Source organism: Macaca fascicularis, chromosome 1 (assembly GCF_037993035.2).
Source record: "Macaca fascicularis isolate 582-1 chromosome 1, T2T-MFA8v1.1".
In the NCBI taxonomy this organism is placed as follows: domain Eukaryota; kingdom Metazoa; phylum Chordata; class Mammalia; order Primates; family Cercopithecidae; genus Macaca; species Macaca fascicularis.
The window spans coordinates 209,091,148-209,107,930 of NC_088375.1; the positions used below are offsets into that span (position 1 = coordinate 209,091,148).

Genomic DNA, 16,783 nt, shown 5'->3' on the forward strand with positions numbered 1-16,783 from the left:
CTGTCTCTACTAAAAATACAAAAAATTAGCCGAATTTGGTGGCAGGAGCCTGTAGTCCCAGCTACTCAGGAGGCTGAGGCAGGAGAACCGCTTGAACCTGGGAGGTGGAAGTGGTAGTGAGCCGAGATCGTGTTACTGCACTCTAGCCTGAGTGACAAGAATGAGACTCCATCTCAAAAAAAAAAAAAAAAAAAAAATTACTGGCTGGATGTGGTGGCACATGCCTATAATCCCAGCACTTTGGGAGGCTGAGGCGGGAGGATCGCTTGAGACCTGGAGTTTGGGACCAGCCTGGTCAACACAGCAAGTCCTCATCTTTGCAAAAAAAAAATAAAAATTAGCTAGGCATGGTGGTACATATCTGTAGTCCTAGCTACTCAGAAGGCTGAGACTGGAGGATCACTTGAGCCCAGGAGGTAGAGGCTGCAGTGAGCTATGATTGCGCCACTGCACTCCCCCCTGGGCACCAGAGAAGGACACTACACTGTCTCTTAAAAAGAAAAAATTAATTGCTAACATTTTTAAAATTAGGTTTCTTTTTTAAGGGTTAAGAAAAAGGAGATTTCAACTAAGAATCTGCATTTTCACCTTCTTGTGAAAGTTTAGAAAAAGCAAACAATGCTGGACTTGAACTTCCCTGTAGTTCCGGAGTGCTGGCTCTGGGCAGTGGCTCTCCCCTTTAAAGGGGACGTGCTGGCGCGGTGGCTCACGCCTGTAATCCTAGCACTTTGGGAGGCCTAGCCGGGCGGATCACCTGAGGTCAGGAGTTTGACACCAGCCTGGCCAACATGGTGAAACCCCGTCACTACTAAAAATACAAAAATTAGCCAGGCATGGTGATGGGCACCTGTAATCCCAGCTACTTGGGAGCCTGAGGCAGGAGAATCACTTGAACCCCAGCGGGGCGGAGCTTGCAGTGAGCCGAGATCACACCACTTCACTCCAGCCTGGGTGAAACAGTGAAACTCCGTCTCAAAAAAAAAAAAAAAAAAAGAAAAGAAAAGAAAATGGGACATGCCCTTGCCAGTTTGCCCAGCCCCACCACCATCAATCCCGCTTGCTTCACTCATTCATGTTTTCTGCTAGCCCCTTGTAGGCATCTGAGTTTGCCAGCCTGGCAGAGTTTGATTAGGAGCCTGGGTTCTGAATTGCAGCAGTTCACAATTTCTCTGAGTCTTGGGCTACTCATCTGTGTATGGGGGCATAACAGTACTGACATCAAAAGGTTGTAGTTGGGAGTAAATAAGATAATCATTTAGCACAGTATCTGGTGCATAGGAAGGATGTTTGCTAATAAGCACATGCTTGCAAATGTTATTTTTCAAACCACAGGTACTGAAACTAAATTCCAATCCAGTTGAAAACTATAGGGTAGACTTTTGGAGTTTTGTACTGATGTAAAATCCATAATGTTTGGGCAGCTAAATTCTATTTTAGTTTTAAAAGGAAGAGACCAGGAGGAATTGGAATTTGATGTTTTATTCAAATTCCTGTTTGAATAAACAATAGCTTGGTAAGCCTTGGATCCTCCTGAGTCCCTGTCTCACCACGTGCCTCTGTGTCTTTTTCTTCATTTCAGGACACCAGTAAGGAGCTGGATGAATGAGAGACCCCCCAGATGCAGAGAGACTGGAGAGGGTGGGGAGGGGCCCAGCGATCTTGGTGACAGGCCCAGGTGGGAGGGGTCGGGGCCCCTGGAGGGGCAATGGGGAGGTAATGTCTTCTCTCTGCTCAGAGAGCAGGGACTAGGGTAGGACCCTCACTGCTGCGTCCAGCAGACACTGAACCAGAATTGAAAATGTGCTTGAAACAATCACACAGGACACTTTTCTACATTGGTGCAAAATGGAATATTTTGTACATTTTTAAAATGTGATTTTTGTATATACTTGTATATGTATGCCAATTTGGTGCTTTTTGTAAAGGAACTTTTGTATAATAATGCCTGGTCGTTGGGTGACCTGCGATTGTCAGAAAGAGGGGAAGGAAGCCAGGGTGATACAGCTGCCCACTTCCTTTCCTGAGCGGGAGGACGGGGTAGCACTCACAGGGACGATGTGCTGTATTTCAGTGCCTAGCCCAGACATATGGGGTGGTAACTGAGTTTGTGTTATATGTTGTTTTAATAAATGCACAATGCTCTCTTCCTGTTCTTCAAAGGAGCTGGGGTTTCATTCAGCTTTTTTTCCTGGAGATGAGGGTTGGGTGTGAATGAAAAGGACCCCCGGTAGGAGGCAATGTCAGGGCTAGGCTTAGGTCCCAGTAAAGGAGTTCTTGACACCACCATTTCCCAATGTGGACTCCATGGAAAGCCAGCCCTGAGCTGGTCCTTCAAGAACAGGTTCAACGTGTTGTTGCTCTGGTTCTCCAGAAAACAGAGCCTGAGGCAAATTTTAAATGCTTTAGTTGCAGGTTATAGGGACTTCCCCGTGCCCACTGAAGGTTCACTGAAAATCATCAACAAGAGGCAGAATAAGGCTGGGCAGGTGCAGTGGCTCATGCCTGTAATCCCAGCACTTTGGGCGGCCGAGCGGGGTGGATCACCTGAGGTCAGGAGTTCCAGACCAGCCTGACCAACATGGTGAAGCCCCATCTCTATTAAAAATACAAAATTAGTTGGGCATGGTGGCGCATGCCTGTAATCCCAGCTACTTGGGAGGCTGAGGCATGAGAATCGCTTGAACTCAGGAGGCAGAGGTTGCAGTGAGCCAAGATTGCACCACTGCACTCCAGCCTGGGCAACAAGAGTGAAACTCCGTCTCAAAAAATAAAAATAAATAAATTTTAAAAAGAGGCAGATTAATAGGAGAAAAGGCACACAAATACACAAATTTATTTGACCGTGGTTTTATTAGATACAGGAGCCTTCAGAATGAAGACCCAAAGATACAGGAGAAACTGTCCATTTTTAGGCTTCAGTTCAACAAAGTATGGATGGCCATGTAAAAATACGATTGGATAAAAGAGTAATGCTGATAGACTGAGTGGCGAACCCAGCGAGGCCTGTCTGTCGAGATTCTTTTTGGTCTCTCTGCAGCATTCCTTCCTTCCTCATATGGGGCAGGATTCTCTCTGGATGGGGGTCTTCTGACCTGCAATCAGACAAAGGTCAAATAATTTCCTATGGCCAGTTTTACACAGAAAGAAAGGGGAAAATCAGAATAATATTTTTAGGTTTTACAGCAAGTTTTTGGGGAAGAGGGATTGTAGTTTTTACGGCTAGCCTTGGGGAAGAATAAGGAACCAGAGACAGGAGGGCAGGAGAAGGTCAGAGAGAAATGTTTGCTTCCGAGGGAGGCCTTCATTTTGGGGTATTGTTTTCTGAGACCCTATGAGGTACACTCCCAAGGCCAACAGAAGGAAGGAAAATGGAAGCGAGGCAGGCAAGGAGCGAAGCAAGTACAAGGCGTTGCGTGACTGAGCTGGCCACAGCTTCACCAAAGACTGGGCTGGCTGCTTAGTCATGTGAGATGTTTCCAGCAGGCCATAAAGAACAGAACATGATTCAAAGTCCTTCATCTGAGAGAAGAAAAGAAAGAAATGTGTCTGCTGGCTCCTTCCTGTCTCCCGCCTCCCATACTGTTCATTCCACCTTGACTTCAGGTGGCGCAGCTGCAGGGGGAGCAAGGTCACCTGCCACTCGGTGGTACTTCAGTTGAGTCTGGAAGTGGTGGGAGGTGCCAGGGCCTCCATGGTCCAGTTGGGTTGGACAAGGGTGGGGGAGCTGCTGCTGTCTTCACCTCAGTGAACACAATGGGGGCCAGGCTGGTGCCCAGACTCATGCCAGGAAAGGCCAAGTCAGTCACCGGCAGTAGAGGATGAATTCATGACCATGGCCCAGTAGCATCCAGGATCTCCATGAGCAAGAAGCCAAGGGCCTGGAGAGAGGCAATGCTGAGCAAATCCGAGGCAGCGCATTCACTGGGGCTGATATACCAGGGACTTATAACTCTGAGGAGCATTGCAGAGCCTGTTCTCCCTTTTAGACATTCAGATCACAGTAGCAAGTTAGGGGGTCTGAGTCGTCCCACCGTAAAGAAAACGAATTAACTTTAGACAAGGACCATCAGGTTCATGGTGATTGGAATGCTGCCTGACCCTAAGTCTCTCATTTTGTGTGTGTGGACTGAATTTCCCAACTTATTCATATGACATCCTCCGGAACTACAGTTATGTGGAACTTGCTTTAGGACAGTGCTCAAAAACCCTCACAACCTCTGCCCATTTTCACTTCTGAGAGTTTTTCTAAGGCTAACTTGGTTCCTAACTTTGAATTTCAAGGAATCAGATTTTGCTCTCATTTCCAGTCCTTTCTCAAGTTCTGAAGCATTTTGTTTTAGTTTTCAAAACACAGCATAATACACACATACACCCTTACAAGTACACCAAACTAGTTGTAGAGTTTAATAACCGATTGTAAAACGAAACCCTGTGTTACTACAACTCAGGTAAAAAAAAAAAAAAAAAGAAAAGAAAAAAGAACATTGCTAGCCCTCAGAAGCCCTCCATGTGCCCCTCTACCACATCACAGCCCCTCTTTCTGATTGGGATAGCAGAAAGAGGAGCAGTCAAATTTTTTTTTTTTTTTTGACAATCACATACTTGTTTTTCTTTATGGTTTGGTCTCCTAAAGTATCCTCCCATAGAAAACTGAAGGGATTTGAGTCCAGAAGGAGAAATTTGAGGCCAGAAAGACAGAAGCTTTCATCACCTTGAAATCACAATAATCAGTATTATAATGTGTGAACGTTCTGCGACTTCTCCAGGCTACTGACCATGTAAGCAATAAGCATTTCAGTCCCATATCTTGTCACTTATGGAAAAGAAGAGAGAGCAGTTGAGACTTTGGGTAATCAGTTAAAGATTAAATTCCAGGAAGCTACCTGTTAATTGCAACTAAGGGGACCTTTCCTTTGCCATAGGAAGGGCTCTTCCTGTACTTGCAAACTAGAACGCTTAAGATGGTATGAAGGGTTCTTGATCAACATGCTTCCTTTAAAATCATGCTGCAGGACAGGAAAGCTGGCTTCAAGGGGGTTCTTCCAATGAATCTTGAATACAGTTCCATGGGCTGCTACATCAGAATCGCCAGGAAAGGTTTATTTTTCCCCAAGTCTTTAATTCTGAAACTTTTTTCTCTTTCTTTCTTTTTTTTTTTTTTTTTTTTTTTTTTTTTTTTTTTTTTTTTAGACAGAGTTTCACTCTCGGTTGCCCAGGCTGGAGTGCAACAGCATGATCTCAGCTCACTGCAACCTCTGCCTTCCGGGTTCAAGTGATTCTTCTGCCCCAGGCTTCTGAGTAGCTGGGATTACAGGTGCCTGCCACCATGCCCAGCTAATTTTTTTATTTTTAGTAGAGAGGAGGTTTTGCCATGTTGACCAGGCTTGTCTCGAACTCTTGACCTCAGGTGATCCACCCGCCTCAGCCTCCCAAAGTGCTGGGATGATAGGCATGAGCCGCTGCACCCAGCCAACATTTTTTAAATACTGAAAAGTAGAGGGAATAGTTATTGTGTACCCCCATTTACTCATCACTCAGTTTCAACAGCTGGTGACATATTTGTTTCTTCTCTACCAGTACCCGTACTCTCCCCGCTGGGATTATTTTAAGGCAAATCCCAGAGACATTTTATCCCTAAATACTTTAGATAAAGGTTTTCCTTTTAAAAAATCGTAACCTCAGGACCAGCCTGGCCAACATAGTGAAACCTTGTCTGTACTAAAAATACAAAAATTAGTTGGGCATGGTGGTGGGCACCTGTAATCCCAGCTACTCAGGAAGCTGAGGCAGGAGAATCACTCGAACTGGGGAAGCAGAGATTGCAGTGAGCTGAGATTGCAGTCGAGCCTGGGCCACAGAAACGAAACTCTGTCTCAAAAAAAATAATAATAATAATAAACACTATACATAAAAATGAACAATAATGCCATAATAGCACCAAATGAGAATTTTAAAAATACAGATTCCCAGGCCCTGCCCCAGACCTACTGAATTCTTGGAAATATTGAGGCTCCACACCCAGAGATTCTGGTTCGGTTGGTCTGATGCAGGGACCTGTAACCTGCATTGTAACACCTTCTCCAGGTAGTGCTGAGCCTGCAGGTGCTCAGAGTAAACCTGAAGAAAACCAGGGTGTCTGAGGCTTTCCAGAAGAAAACCAGCGTCCGGAGAAGGCAGAGAGGCACTCAGTGCAGACCCGAGCAGAACAGGTGCACCTCCCTCCTGGCACCCTATCTCCTACAAGAGGGGAGACTGAAAGAGCGCCTTCCTGTCCCCAGCGGTGTGGGCAAGAGGCTTGCGCCTCTGACTTGTCTCTGTGAAAGACCATACCCACCAAGCCTATGGTCCTGGCGACAAGGGTGCCAGGGATGACGAACAGACAGGGAGGTCTCCAGCAGCTTCTTTCTACACAGAGGGCACCTGTCAGAGGCCAGTGTGGGGGCCACAGGCTCCCCAACCCCCAAGAACCGCCAGGGAAGGAGGCTGCTTCAAGTGGGTAGGGCACCAAGCTGGCCAGGAAGGACAGGGCTTCTCCCAGCGGTACCAACACGGTGGCACCTTCTGCCTGCATTTCCCAGGCTTGCTTGTCGGGCTTCCTGGGGCTCCCAGGAGCCGCTGCGGGGAAGGGGTGGCAGCAGTGGCGGTGGTCGGCTCTGCCCGGATGGTGACTGCCGATGACACTGTTCTCTGTGCGGGTGGAGACAAAGCCGGCCACTCCAGATTCTCCTGCGTGCAGGAGAGGAGCTGGTGCTGCTTCAGTGGCGAGGATGGGTTCATCAGTCCCAGCCGGTCCCAGGGAGAGACACTGCCCCAGCCTGAGGCCCGCACAGCCCACCCCAGGACCCTCCTAGCAGGAGGGCAGGAACGCAAGCCGACCTCGGGGGGCGAGGGGAGTCTCCAGCCTGAGACGGAACATGATCAAGCCCAGGACAGCCGCCAGTCAGAGGGGGCAGGCGCGGCCCCAGTAGCCTCTGGAGACCCTCTTCCGAAGCAAGGAGCCACATTCCTGCCGTCGGGGCCACCAAAGCGGATTTCTACAAACCAAAGACGAGAACTTTTCGGTGGGGACGCGGCCCACCCCGCGCGGGAGAGGGGGCGCAGCTGTCACCCCGTCCTCACTCAGCAACACCGGGCGCCGCGCCGGGCTAAGGCTGGCAGGTTTCTCGCGGCGGCAGGTGGGCTCTGCAGGCCCCACGGGCGCAGGCACAGGTGCGCGGGGCCACAGCCGGGCGCCCTTTGCAGCCAGCCACCGCCCCCTCTTCCCCGCGGGCTTTTGCACACGACGCGCCGAGAGCCGCTTCACACGGGTTGGCGAGGGCCGGATAAAGCCGGCGGCCGCGGGGCACAGCGGCAGACCCGAGACACTGGAGCGCTTGGCGCGCGGAGCCAGAGCCGGAGCTGCAACAGCAGCGGGAGCAGGGGGACCTCAGGGGCCGCAGGAGCCGGGCTGGAGTGAGCGCAGCTCGCGGGGCCCTCCAGACAGGTGGGTGAGAGCCACCTGGAGTCCCGCGAGCAACTTCCAGAGCGCACTCGGCTGTGCGGCCGCGCGGCTGCCGGGACCCGGCGCGGGCCTGCATGGACGCCACGGAGAAGCAGCCCCTGTTGGACGCCAGGCCCGCAGTCCGGTAAGGCGAGAGCCTGGGGAAAGGCGGGAATTTGGGCGGCAGCCGACGCGCCTCCGCGTTTGCCATCCTAGCAGTGGTTGGTTTTGGTGGCGGCTTGAGCTGGTACCACGCAGGAGCGGGGGAGTGAGGTGAGGGAAAGAAGATAATGAGCTGTGGCCCAAGGACCGTCTCTCCCTCGGTCCCCGCACAGATCTTGACCCCTGCCTGCGGGGGGCCTGGGGTCGGGGGAGTGGTGGTTCCCGCCTGGAGTCCTGCCCTGCCCAGTACTTTGCCCCAGGCAGCCCCGCCCTAGGGAGGCCCTGTGTCCCAAGTGCGCTGAAGGGGGCCTGCTCTTCTCCTCAAGCCAGCGCTCTGTTCCTTCCCCTCGCTCCACTGGACACTCGGAGAGTCCTTAGCTATTTTTCCCAGTGGACACAAGGCCTCTCAAAGAAATGGGACTAGAGTCGGCCCTCCTTACCCCATCTTAGAGCTGAGCGTTCCCTCTCTTTCTCTCTGGTCAGGTCATACATGGGATCTCTGTGGCAGGACGGGGCTGGCTGGATCCCTCTGCCCCGACCTGGCCTGGACTTGCAGGCCATTGAGCTGGCTGCCCAGAGCAACCATTACTGCCATGCTCAGAAGGGTCCCGACAGTCACTGTGACCCCAAGAAGGGGCAGGCCCGGCGCCAGCTGTATGTAGCCTCTGCCATCTGCCTGTTTTTCATGATTGGAGAAGTCGTTGGTAAGCACTTTTGAGCTAATTAAATGAAGTTAGCGCATGGATAGACTATTCCCAGCAATACTGACACTAAAAGCCCCACTTACCGAACACACATTGCGCTAAGCCTTTATATACACATTATCTGATTCAGGTTTAACAACAACCTGTGTTATCACACAGGTGACGTTATTCTCCTTGTTTTACAGATGACGAAACTGAGGCATGTTCAGGTTAAGTAACTTGCCAAAGATCACGCACAACTAGTAGCTAAGGGAAAGCCTGAATTCCTAGAAGGAAAGAGCATTTACTGAGTATCTACCATGCTTTCCAGTCCCTATTTGAACTTGATGTGCACATTCACCCTCTAAGTAGATATTGGTGGCCCATTTCACAGAGAGTGGAAGTTGAGGCTCAGAGAGAGTAGGTCACTCGTCACGGTTGTACAGCTCATGGGTGGAGAGATCTTGAGGCCAGAATGTCTTCTTCCAGAGCCTGTGGTCTCCCTGCTGCACACAGTCTTGGGAGCCAGCTCTCTGGGGAGCTGATAAAGACCCTGTACCCTTCAGGTGGGTACCTGGCACACAGCTTGGCTGTCATGACCGACGCAGCGCACCTGCTCACTGACTTTGCCAGCATGCTCATCAGCCTCTTCTCCCTCTGGATGTCCTCCCGGCCAGCCACCAAGACCATGAACTTCGGCTGGCAGAGAGCTGGTGAGGGTCGCGGCTCGGCTGGAGATGGGGTTGAGAAAGAGGGTGGGTTAGAACAAGGGTTCTTAGGTGGCTGTAATGGGTGGATCCCCCATTCCTCCCCTGAGTGAGGTCAGGAGGGTGATCTGGATGGGGCAAGAGGATGTCAACCATGGCCTCTGTCCTCTGGGAAATCCTAGTCTGATGGGGAAGCCCTGGTCCCAGTCATCCAGGAGCTCTCAGTCTGCGGGGAAGCAACGTTCACCTTCCTAAGAAGTGCAGTAGCCAAGCTTCAAGAACAAATGACAATGGCATTAACACTGCACATAACTCTGTGGATCAGCTCTGGGGGAAGGGGAAGGCTGGCAAAGGCTGCTGGAAGGTATAGGCTTTAACCTCTCTTCCATTCACCCCGGGCTGCATCATCACCTTCCTCTTTGTGGGAGATGGCCCAGCCTCTCTTCCCCAGAAGCCTCAGTTTACTAGCTGAACAAAAGGCATACATTTTAATAAGTCAGCTTCTTTACATGTACAACAAAAAAGGTGGACCCAGATAATGACTTATTAGTTCCTTCTAGCTCTGACATTCCCAGATATATGAGGGGTGGGGTAAGGGGCAGCCATGCTGGCCATAGCTTCAGCAGAGCCCAGTGGGACCCAGGCCCTGACTTTGTGTGGGGGGTGGGTGGGGAGGATCCTGAAGGAAGGGGGAAGCCTCCTTAGCCTCAAGCCCATGCCAAGGTGGGTGTTGGGGTTGGGTTCTTCCTCAGAGATCTTGGGAGCCCTGGTCTCTGTACTGTCCATCTGGGTCGTGACTGGGGTACTGGTGTACCTGGCTGTGGAGCGGCTGATCTCTGGGGACTATGAGATCGAAGGGGGGACCATGCTGATCACATCGGGCTGTGCTGTGGCTGTGAACGTCATGTGAGTGGGGCCCCGGTTCCCCTCGTCTCCCCTCCTCCTCCCGCCTCTCACACCCACACCTATGTCTGCTTTGCAGAAGGACACCATGCCACTTTCCAGCATCGGCCACAGGGACAGAACTTCCCTAATGGTCTGAGCTCTAGCACCTGGAACACCTGGGTCCTACCTTAGGCCTAGGCCAGGAACACTGAGAACTGTAAATCTGAGTCTTCATCCACTCTACCCACTCCCTAATACATGTCAGGGACTAACCTTGGTGGCTTCATACCTCAAGTGGGGCGGGAAGAGGCCAGTTGTTGCAGGAGTAGCTGTCCCTAGGGGCAGAACCCACGTCTGAAATTGGTCTCAGAGACAATGGGTGTCTCTTTCAGGCTGTTTCTCTCCTTTGTTCAGAAGCCTCAGTTTCCCCATCCGTGACATGATGGAGTGAACTTACAGTGACCTCCATAATGCCCTCCTGCTCTAAGATGTGGCATCGTGGCATTGTTGTGCCCAGACTCAGCCTGGTATTGGCACTGAGCCCTATCTCCCATGGCTCTCTGAACCAAGGCCACGTGGGTTGGACTTCTCACATGGCCAAAGAGATCACAAGGTTTGGGGGCTTGAGATTTTTGCCCTATGAATTGGCTAGTCCTAATAGGTGACTTCCATCTGCGACCTCAGTGAGCCCTTGGCATTGTCTCCACTTCACAGAATGGGGTTGACGCTTCACCAGTCTGGCCATGGACATAGCCATGGCACCACCAACCAGCAGGAGGAGAACCCCAGCGTCCGAGCTGCCTTCATCCATGTGATCGGGGACTTTCTGCAGAGCATGGGCGTCCTAGTGGCAGCCTATATTTTATACTTCAAGGTCAGAGCTGGGACACAGAGTGGTGGGGGTGTCAGGGGAGTGTAGACCACCTGAATATCCTCTCTTCAGGGGGTCCTTTTCAGGACTCCCTCCCAGTTCTGGGGAAAAGGGTGGGGAAAGGAAAGGAACATTTATCCAATACTTACCAAGTGTCAGCACTTCTGATCCTCACACCAACCTGAAGGGAGAGGTGGTAGTGTTTTCTGTAGCTCAGAAAGGTTCAGTGACTTGCACAGTGTCACACAGCTGGTAAGGTGTAGAGGCAGATTCAAACCTACGACTGTGTGTTGTCAAACCCTGGGCAATGCCCATCACATAGAGGCAGGGAGCTGTAGTGGAAAGAGGCAGGCATTTGCTCTGAAGCTTGGCTCTCCTCCTTGCTAGCCATGTCATGTTGGGTGAGGTGCTTGCTCTAATGGAGCCTCAGTTTCCCCATCTGTCAAATGGGGATGGATGGCAGATCAGATGGTATCTAAGATGCCTTTTTGCTCTGTCCATGTCTCCGCTTCTTGAGAAGGAGGGGTGGGAAGGGACTGCCTTATCCTGAACTGTGGTCTGTCCTGTCTGCTCTTGCAGATGTGAAATAAAGAGCAGAAAATTGGGAGGCAGGGCCAGGGTGAGACTCATGCCCACCCAGCAGAGAGAGCCCCTCTCCCCAACAGTGCTGGGTTGGGGGGAGAAGGGAAGCTGAGGTGTTAGATGGTGAACCGAGGTCTGTCTTCCTCTCTTCCTGCAGCCGGAATACAAGTATGTAGACCCCATCTGCACCTTCTTCTTCTCCATCCTGGTCCTGGGGACAACCTTGACCATCCTGAGAGATGTGATCCTGGTTTTGATGGAAGGTAACCTGGGCTTTGTGGCTCCCTTTTTGCTCTTGGCTTTCAAGCTCTAGATCCGCTCAGATAAGGTATGTGTGTGTCTGCGGCATCCCAGCACATGGCAGGGAGCCGGGATCTGGAGCCCCGGCATTGGCTGGAAAACCTCCTGGGGCCCCCAGGCTGATCTTCACGTAGAGCCTGGGCTTTTAGGTGTGGCAGCTCCTGGAACCGTACCCCAGCCCCGGTCTTCCCTTCTCCCTACCCCCAGGGGTGCCTCCTCTGCCTAGTCAGGTGGCTTCTGGGGGACATCTGTAGCATCTGGAGCTCTCCAGTTCTCCCCTATACATTTCCCAGGCTCTGGCTGCCTTCTGTCAGGGAGAGGAAGTGAGGATTATGCTTCCCATTGCACAGAGGGGCAGACTGAGGCTCAGAGAAGGACGGTCAGCCTTGGACAAAGTTACTTAATCCACTGCAGCTCAGGCCTTTCCCACATCTCAGGGACCAAACAACGCATACCCTGGGGGGGGACATGGCTGTATTTTGTGGGGTTGGAGAACGGTCAGTGGTGGAGAATGATCTGGTCTGCCCTGAATTACCTTTTTTTTTTGAAACAGGATCTTGCTCTGTCATCCAAGCTAGAGTGCAGCGGCGTCACCATGGCTCACTGCAGCCTCGACCTCCCGGCTCAAGTAATCCTCCTGCCTCAGCCTCCCAAGTAGCTGGGACCACAGGCACATGCCACCATGTCTGGCTAACTTTTAAATGTTTTGTAGAGATGGGGGTCTCACCATGTTTCCCTGGCTGGTCTCAAACTTTTGGGCTCAAGCAGTCATCTCACTTTGGTCTCCCAAAGTGCTGGGGTTACAGATGTGAGCCACCACACCTGGCCCTGCACCTTGGCTTTCTTATGCTCTAGGCCTGGGGTCTTGGGCCAGGGTCATAGGCCTCCGCGTGGTCAGGGTCAGTCTGGAATGGAGTAGGATGCTGGCCTGGGCTTAGCAGTATTTGGCTGCAGGTCAGAGCTTTTTCTCCAAGAATATGCTAACCCAGATAAAAGCGATAATGATGAAGATGTTGATTGTGCCCTGGGTGGGTCCAAGGATTCTCAGGATCTGTTCTTTCCTTCTTTCCATTCAAAAATATATTCATTGGCCAGGCGCGATGGCTCACACCTGTAATCCCAGCACTTTGGGAGGCTGAGGCAGGCAGATTACCTGAGGTCAGGAGTTCGAGACAAGCCTGGTTAACACAGTGAAACCCTGTTTCTACTAAAAATACAAAAATTAGCCGGGCATGGCAGCATGCGCCTGTAGTTTCAGCTACTCAGGAAGCTGAGGCAGGAGAATTGCTTGAACCTGGGAGAAGGAGGTTGCAGTGAGGCAAGATGGAGATACAGCACTCCAGCCTGAGTGACACAGCAAGACTCTGTCTAAAAACAAACCAAAAAATATATTTATTGAGCACCTACTATCGAGAGGCGCTGTTTTAGGCACCAAGGATGCTGTGGTAAACAAAAGAGACTGTCCTGCCCTCATAGAGTGTCCATTTTAGAGGGAGAGACTGACAATAAGTAAATTCATAAATAATTTCAGTGGTAAGAGTGGAGAGGAAATATAACAGAGTGATAGGGCGGAGAGCTTGGGAGGTGAAAGCAGCCTCAGACCTGCAGGCCAAGGAGGTCTTCTTTGAGGGGATGACGCCTGAGGACCAGGAGCTAGCCCTGCACCAATGGGCAGGCGTGGGAGGGGCAGTTTCCTTTAGCCCCTGTGCTTGCCATCCTCAGGGACCCCCAAGGGCGTGGACTTCACAGCTGTGCGGGATCTGCTGCTGTCGGTGGAGGGGGTGGAAGCCCTGCACAGCCTGCATATCTGGGCACTGACCGTGGCCCAGCCTGTTCTGTCTGTCCACATTGCCATTGGTGAGTGCTCGGGACACTCAGGGTGGGGTGGGAGACAGGCAGCCAAAGGCCTGGTGCCATCTCCACAGGGTCCAGGTGACCCAGATGCTCACAGTGCCCATGCATCAAGCTCAGCCTCATGCTGAGTACGTGATATGCATTATTCCATCTGATCATCACAATCTCATTTATCCATGAAGACACTGAGGCTGGCGTTGGGTGGTAAAGTTACTGGCCCAGGCTTTTACAGCCAGTATATGGCAGTAGGTGGCAGATTCCTGGCCTTAAGGCCAATGCTTTACCAGCTCTTTCAGGCATGAGCCAGGTCTGGTCTGGGAGGCTACCTGGCAGAGGAGTAGAATGTGGGGGCTTCTCCATGTTCATGGTCCCCCATCCTGTTCTGCTGGGGATGGGGTATGAGATTCAGGCTCCTGATGGTTCCAAAGGGCCAGAGTAAATGGTTTCCCCTGCTGTGTCCTCTCGGTCCCCAGCTCAGAATACAGATGCCCAGGCTGTGCTGAAGACAGCCAGCAGCCGCCTCCAAGGGAAGTTCCACTTCCACACCGTGACCATCCAGATCGAGGACTACTCGGAGGACATGAAGGACTGTCAGGCATGCCAGGGCCCCTCGGACTGACTGCCCAGCCAGGCACCAACTGGGGCATGGACAGGAACTGCAGGTGGCTGGACTGAGCGTTCCCCAGGCCCAGCCAGGACTTTGCCTGCCCCAGCTGTGTTATAAACCGGGTCCCCCTCCTGACCTCTGCTCCATGTTCAGTGCAGAGCCTTGTCCCACTCCAGGAATGGAGCTCTTCCCGGCCTCCCCATCTGACTACAGCCAGCGCCAGGGTGGGGACGCAGCAGGTATAAAGCTAGTGTGACCCTGCTCTTCCAGCTCCTGGGCCAGCTCTGGAAGGGCTGTATTTGGGCCTAATCCTAAGCAAATGTGGTTCTACCACTTGCAGGGGCAAAGGCGGTGAGCCATGGGATGTCCAAAGGGAGGCTGGCCCCAGCGCACCCGTACTGCCTGCCTCATCCCCCATTCTCAGCCTGGCTGGCCTTTGCCTTTATGAATCTGAGCCCCTCCCTCTGCCTACAGCAATAGGCACAGGGATGAGGACCCTCACACTCTCATTTGAGCCTCCCTGAGGCAGGGAGCCAGGAGGCACCTGAGGCCTGTCTGTGCCTCAGTCACTTCAGCTGTGAGCCAAATGTTCCCTTTCCTGGAGGGGAGAGGCCTCTTACTAGGTAAGGGACAGGTTTCCTCTTTCTTATTCCCTCAGCTGTGCCAACACAAAACACAACCTTGGCACAGGTGGTGGGTGGAGGGTAGAGTGATTTCAGTTTGGGTTCTGCGCTAACAGCCTCCAAGCCCCTTGGCACTTCTGTTGCCCTGAGAGTGTCCCAGGGGATTCAGAGTCTCCAGCAAGATATGGCTGGGCCAGCTCTGCTGCCTACCTGGCCTGACCCAGTCGGAGCCTGGCATGGTGGAGGGAGAGGGAGAGAAGCGGGGCTGCACTGGCCCAGAGGCCAGCTAGGAGGGAGACCGTGGCTTCCTGGGGTTTGTGTGTGAAGATTCCTGACTTAGGGGTGGCTTGTGTTTACAAGATGCAAGAGGGGAGATCTGTCCCCGACTCATGGAGACAACATGCCCAGTTATCAGAGTCCTGTGTCACCAGGTCTGTCTCTGCCATTGTAAGCAAGTGCCTTGGGCGAGTTGGCCTCTGCCCCAGTCTCATCTGTAGACCGACAGGGTTGATGCCTCCCTCACGGGGTTGAGACCAAGAGCCAGTTGGCCAAGTACCTGTGGTTGTTGAAGACTGGTTACTTTTATCATCCTTGAGACAGGAAACTCTGCGGCCCGAGGCTGCCTCACTGAGGAGCTAGGTGGGCTTCCCGGCCTCCTCTGGGGCAGCGCTGAGTTTGTCTTGACTGTTCTGGCCCAAGGTGGGAGGAGGTGGGTTTGGTCACTTGCCTCCCACTTTAAATCTCTATCTTTCTATCTGTGAAACGACCTCTTTGTGCCTTCCCAGCACTGTCATCCTGATTGCCTGTGTTCTAGGTAGGTGGGTCCTTCAGCCCCTCCAGGTCTGTGAAGTCTGTGGAAAGCACCGGCCTGGAGCAGGGTGGGGGGTTGCTGGCGGGTGCTCCATTCCACTACAATCTCAGGGGACTCAACCCCCCCTACCCCACTCCTACCCCCCTACCCAAGCCATGGCAGGCCCCAGGAACTTGATCATGGGCTTTGCTGTGTACCAAGTCCTTACACCCCTCTCAAGAGACAGTCATTGGCTGGGCACGGTGGCTCACGCCTGCAATCCCAGCACCTTGGGAGGCCAAGGCAGGTGGATGACTTGAGGCCAGGAGTTCGAGACCAACCTGGCCAACATGGGGATACCTCATTTCTACTAAAAATACAAAAACTAGCCAGGCGTGGTGGCTTGTGCCTGTAATCCCAGCTACTCAGGAGGCTGAGGCAGGAGAATCGCTTGAACCGGGGAGGCAGAGGTTGCAGTGAGCTGAGATCACACCACTGTACTCCAGCCTGGGCGACAGAGCGAGACTCCAGCTTAAAAAAAAAAAAAAAAAGACGATCATTGCTGTGCCACATTCTTATGGATGAAAAAACAGGCTCAGAGGTGGAGTCGTTTTCCGGAAGTCACACAGCCAGTGCAGGCAGGTCTGGGATTTCTGCCTCATTCCCATAGACCTTTTTCTACAGCAGGGTCTGGGGACCTGGTCTGGGCTGCCTGTTGGTACAATACGAACCGCTGGGACCAGCAGTGCCTGGCCCATGGGCAAGGCCATGCCAAGGCAGTTCAGTGTCCTGGGTGTCACAGCTGTGACTGGAAGGGTGCCTCTTTCCCCTGGCTGGGCCTGGCACCCAGCGCCCTCCCCACCCTGGGAAGGCTGCCTGGGCCACAGCTGTATGCTTTCCCACTCCCCCTCAGTTCTTGACTGCAGGCCAGACTGCCTCTCCCCCACCTCTTTAATTTCCACTCGCCCTGTACCTCCAGCATCTCACGGCACCACGCCTCCCGAGGGTAACCCACTCTGCCACTCAGCTGTGACTGGCTCTAGGGAGGACCTGAGTCATCCAGGGGCCCGCCGAGGTCAAGCTGGGGGGTGGGGGTGGAAGGCCTTGAAGAGGCCTAAGGGGACAGCATGTTCCTGCCAGTGAGACAGTCACGGGAGTTTCCAGAGCTGCGAGGCCATCAAAGCAGGAAAACACCTGACACCCTGGACCTGGGCTGGACCCACCACCCTCACCGTCTGG

General features: G+C 52.7%; 2 protein-coding genes across 11 annotated transcripts in view; both read left to right on the top strand.

The window, feature by feature from the left end:
• Positions 1–2,159, top strand: part of TRIM63 (tripartite motif containing 63) — a 64,241-nt gene extending 62,082 nt beyond the window's left edge. For all 10 annotated transcript variants that reach the window (XM_074016107.1, XM_074016079.1, XM_074016101.1 and 7 more), the window contains one exon: positions 1,580–2,159. In XM_074016107.1, the coding sequence (XP_073872208.1) occupies positions 1,580–1,590 (11 nt within the window). In that variant the 3' untranslated portion in view covers positions 1,591–2,159. The remainder of the gene's footprint in view (positions 1–1,579) is intronic.
• Positions 2,160–7,352: 5,193 nt separating this feature from the next.
• SLC30A2 (solute carrier family 30 member 2) lies at positions 7,353–15,170 on the top strand. Its single transcript, XM_005544370.5, has 8 exons — positions 7,353–7,625; positions 8,126–8,346; positions 8,892–9,038; positions 9,785–9,938; positions 10,632–10,791; positions 11,528–11,633; positions 13,393–13,527; positions 13,998–15,170. Exons 1-8 carry the CDS (start codon positions 7,576–7,578, stop codon positions 14,141–14,143), a joined length of 1,119 nt encoding a protein of 372 aa, XP_005544427.2. The 5' UTR covers positions 7,353–7,575; the 3' UTR covers positions 14,144–15,170.
• Positions 15,171–16,783: the final 1,613 nt, after the last annotated feature.

What these genes read in the sequence shown, in the direction of transcription:
- SLC30A2 (XM_005544370.5), top strand. Translation starts at nt 7,576, where the DNA reads ATGGACGCCACGGAGAAGCAGCCCCTGTTGGACGCCAGGCCCGCAGTC. An exon ending in GACGCCAGGCCCGCAGTCCG is followed by an intron (nt 7,626 to 8,125) that starts GTAAGGCGAGAG and finishes CTCTCTGGTCAG; the next exon opens with GTCATACATGGGATCTCTGT. An exon ending in CATGATTGGAGAAGTCGTTG is followed by an intron (nt 8,347 to 8,891) that starts GTAAGCACTTTT and finishes TGTACCCTTCAG; the next exon opens with GTGGGTACCTGGCACACAGC.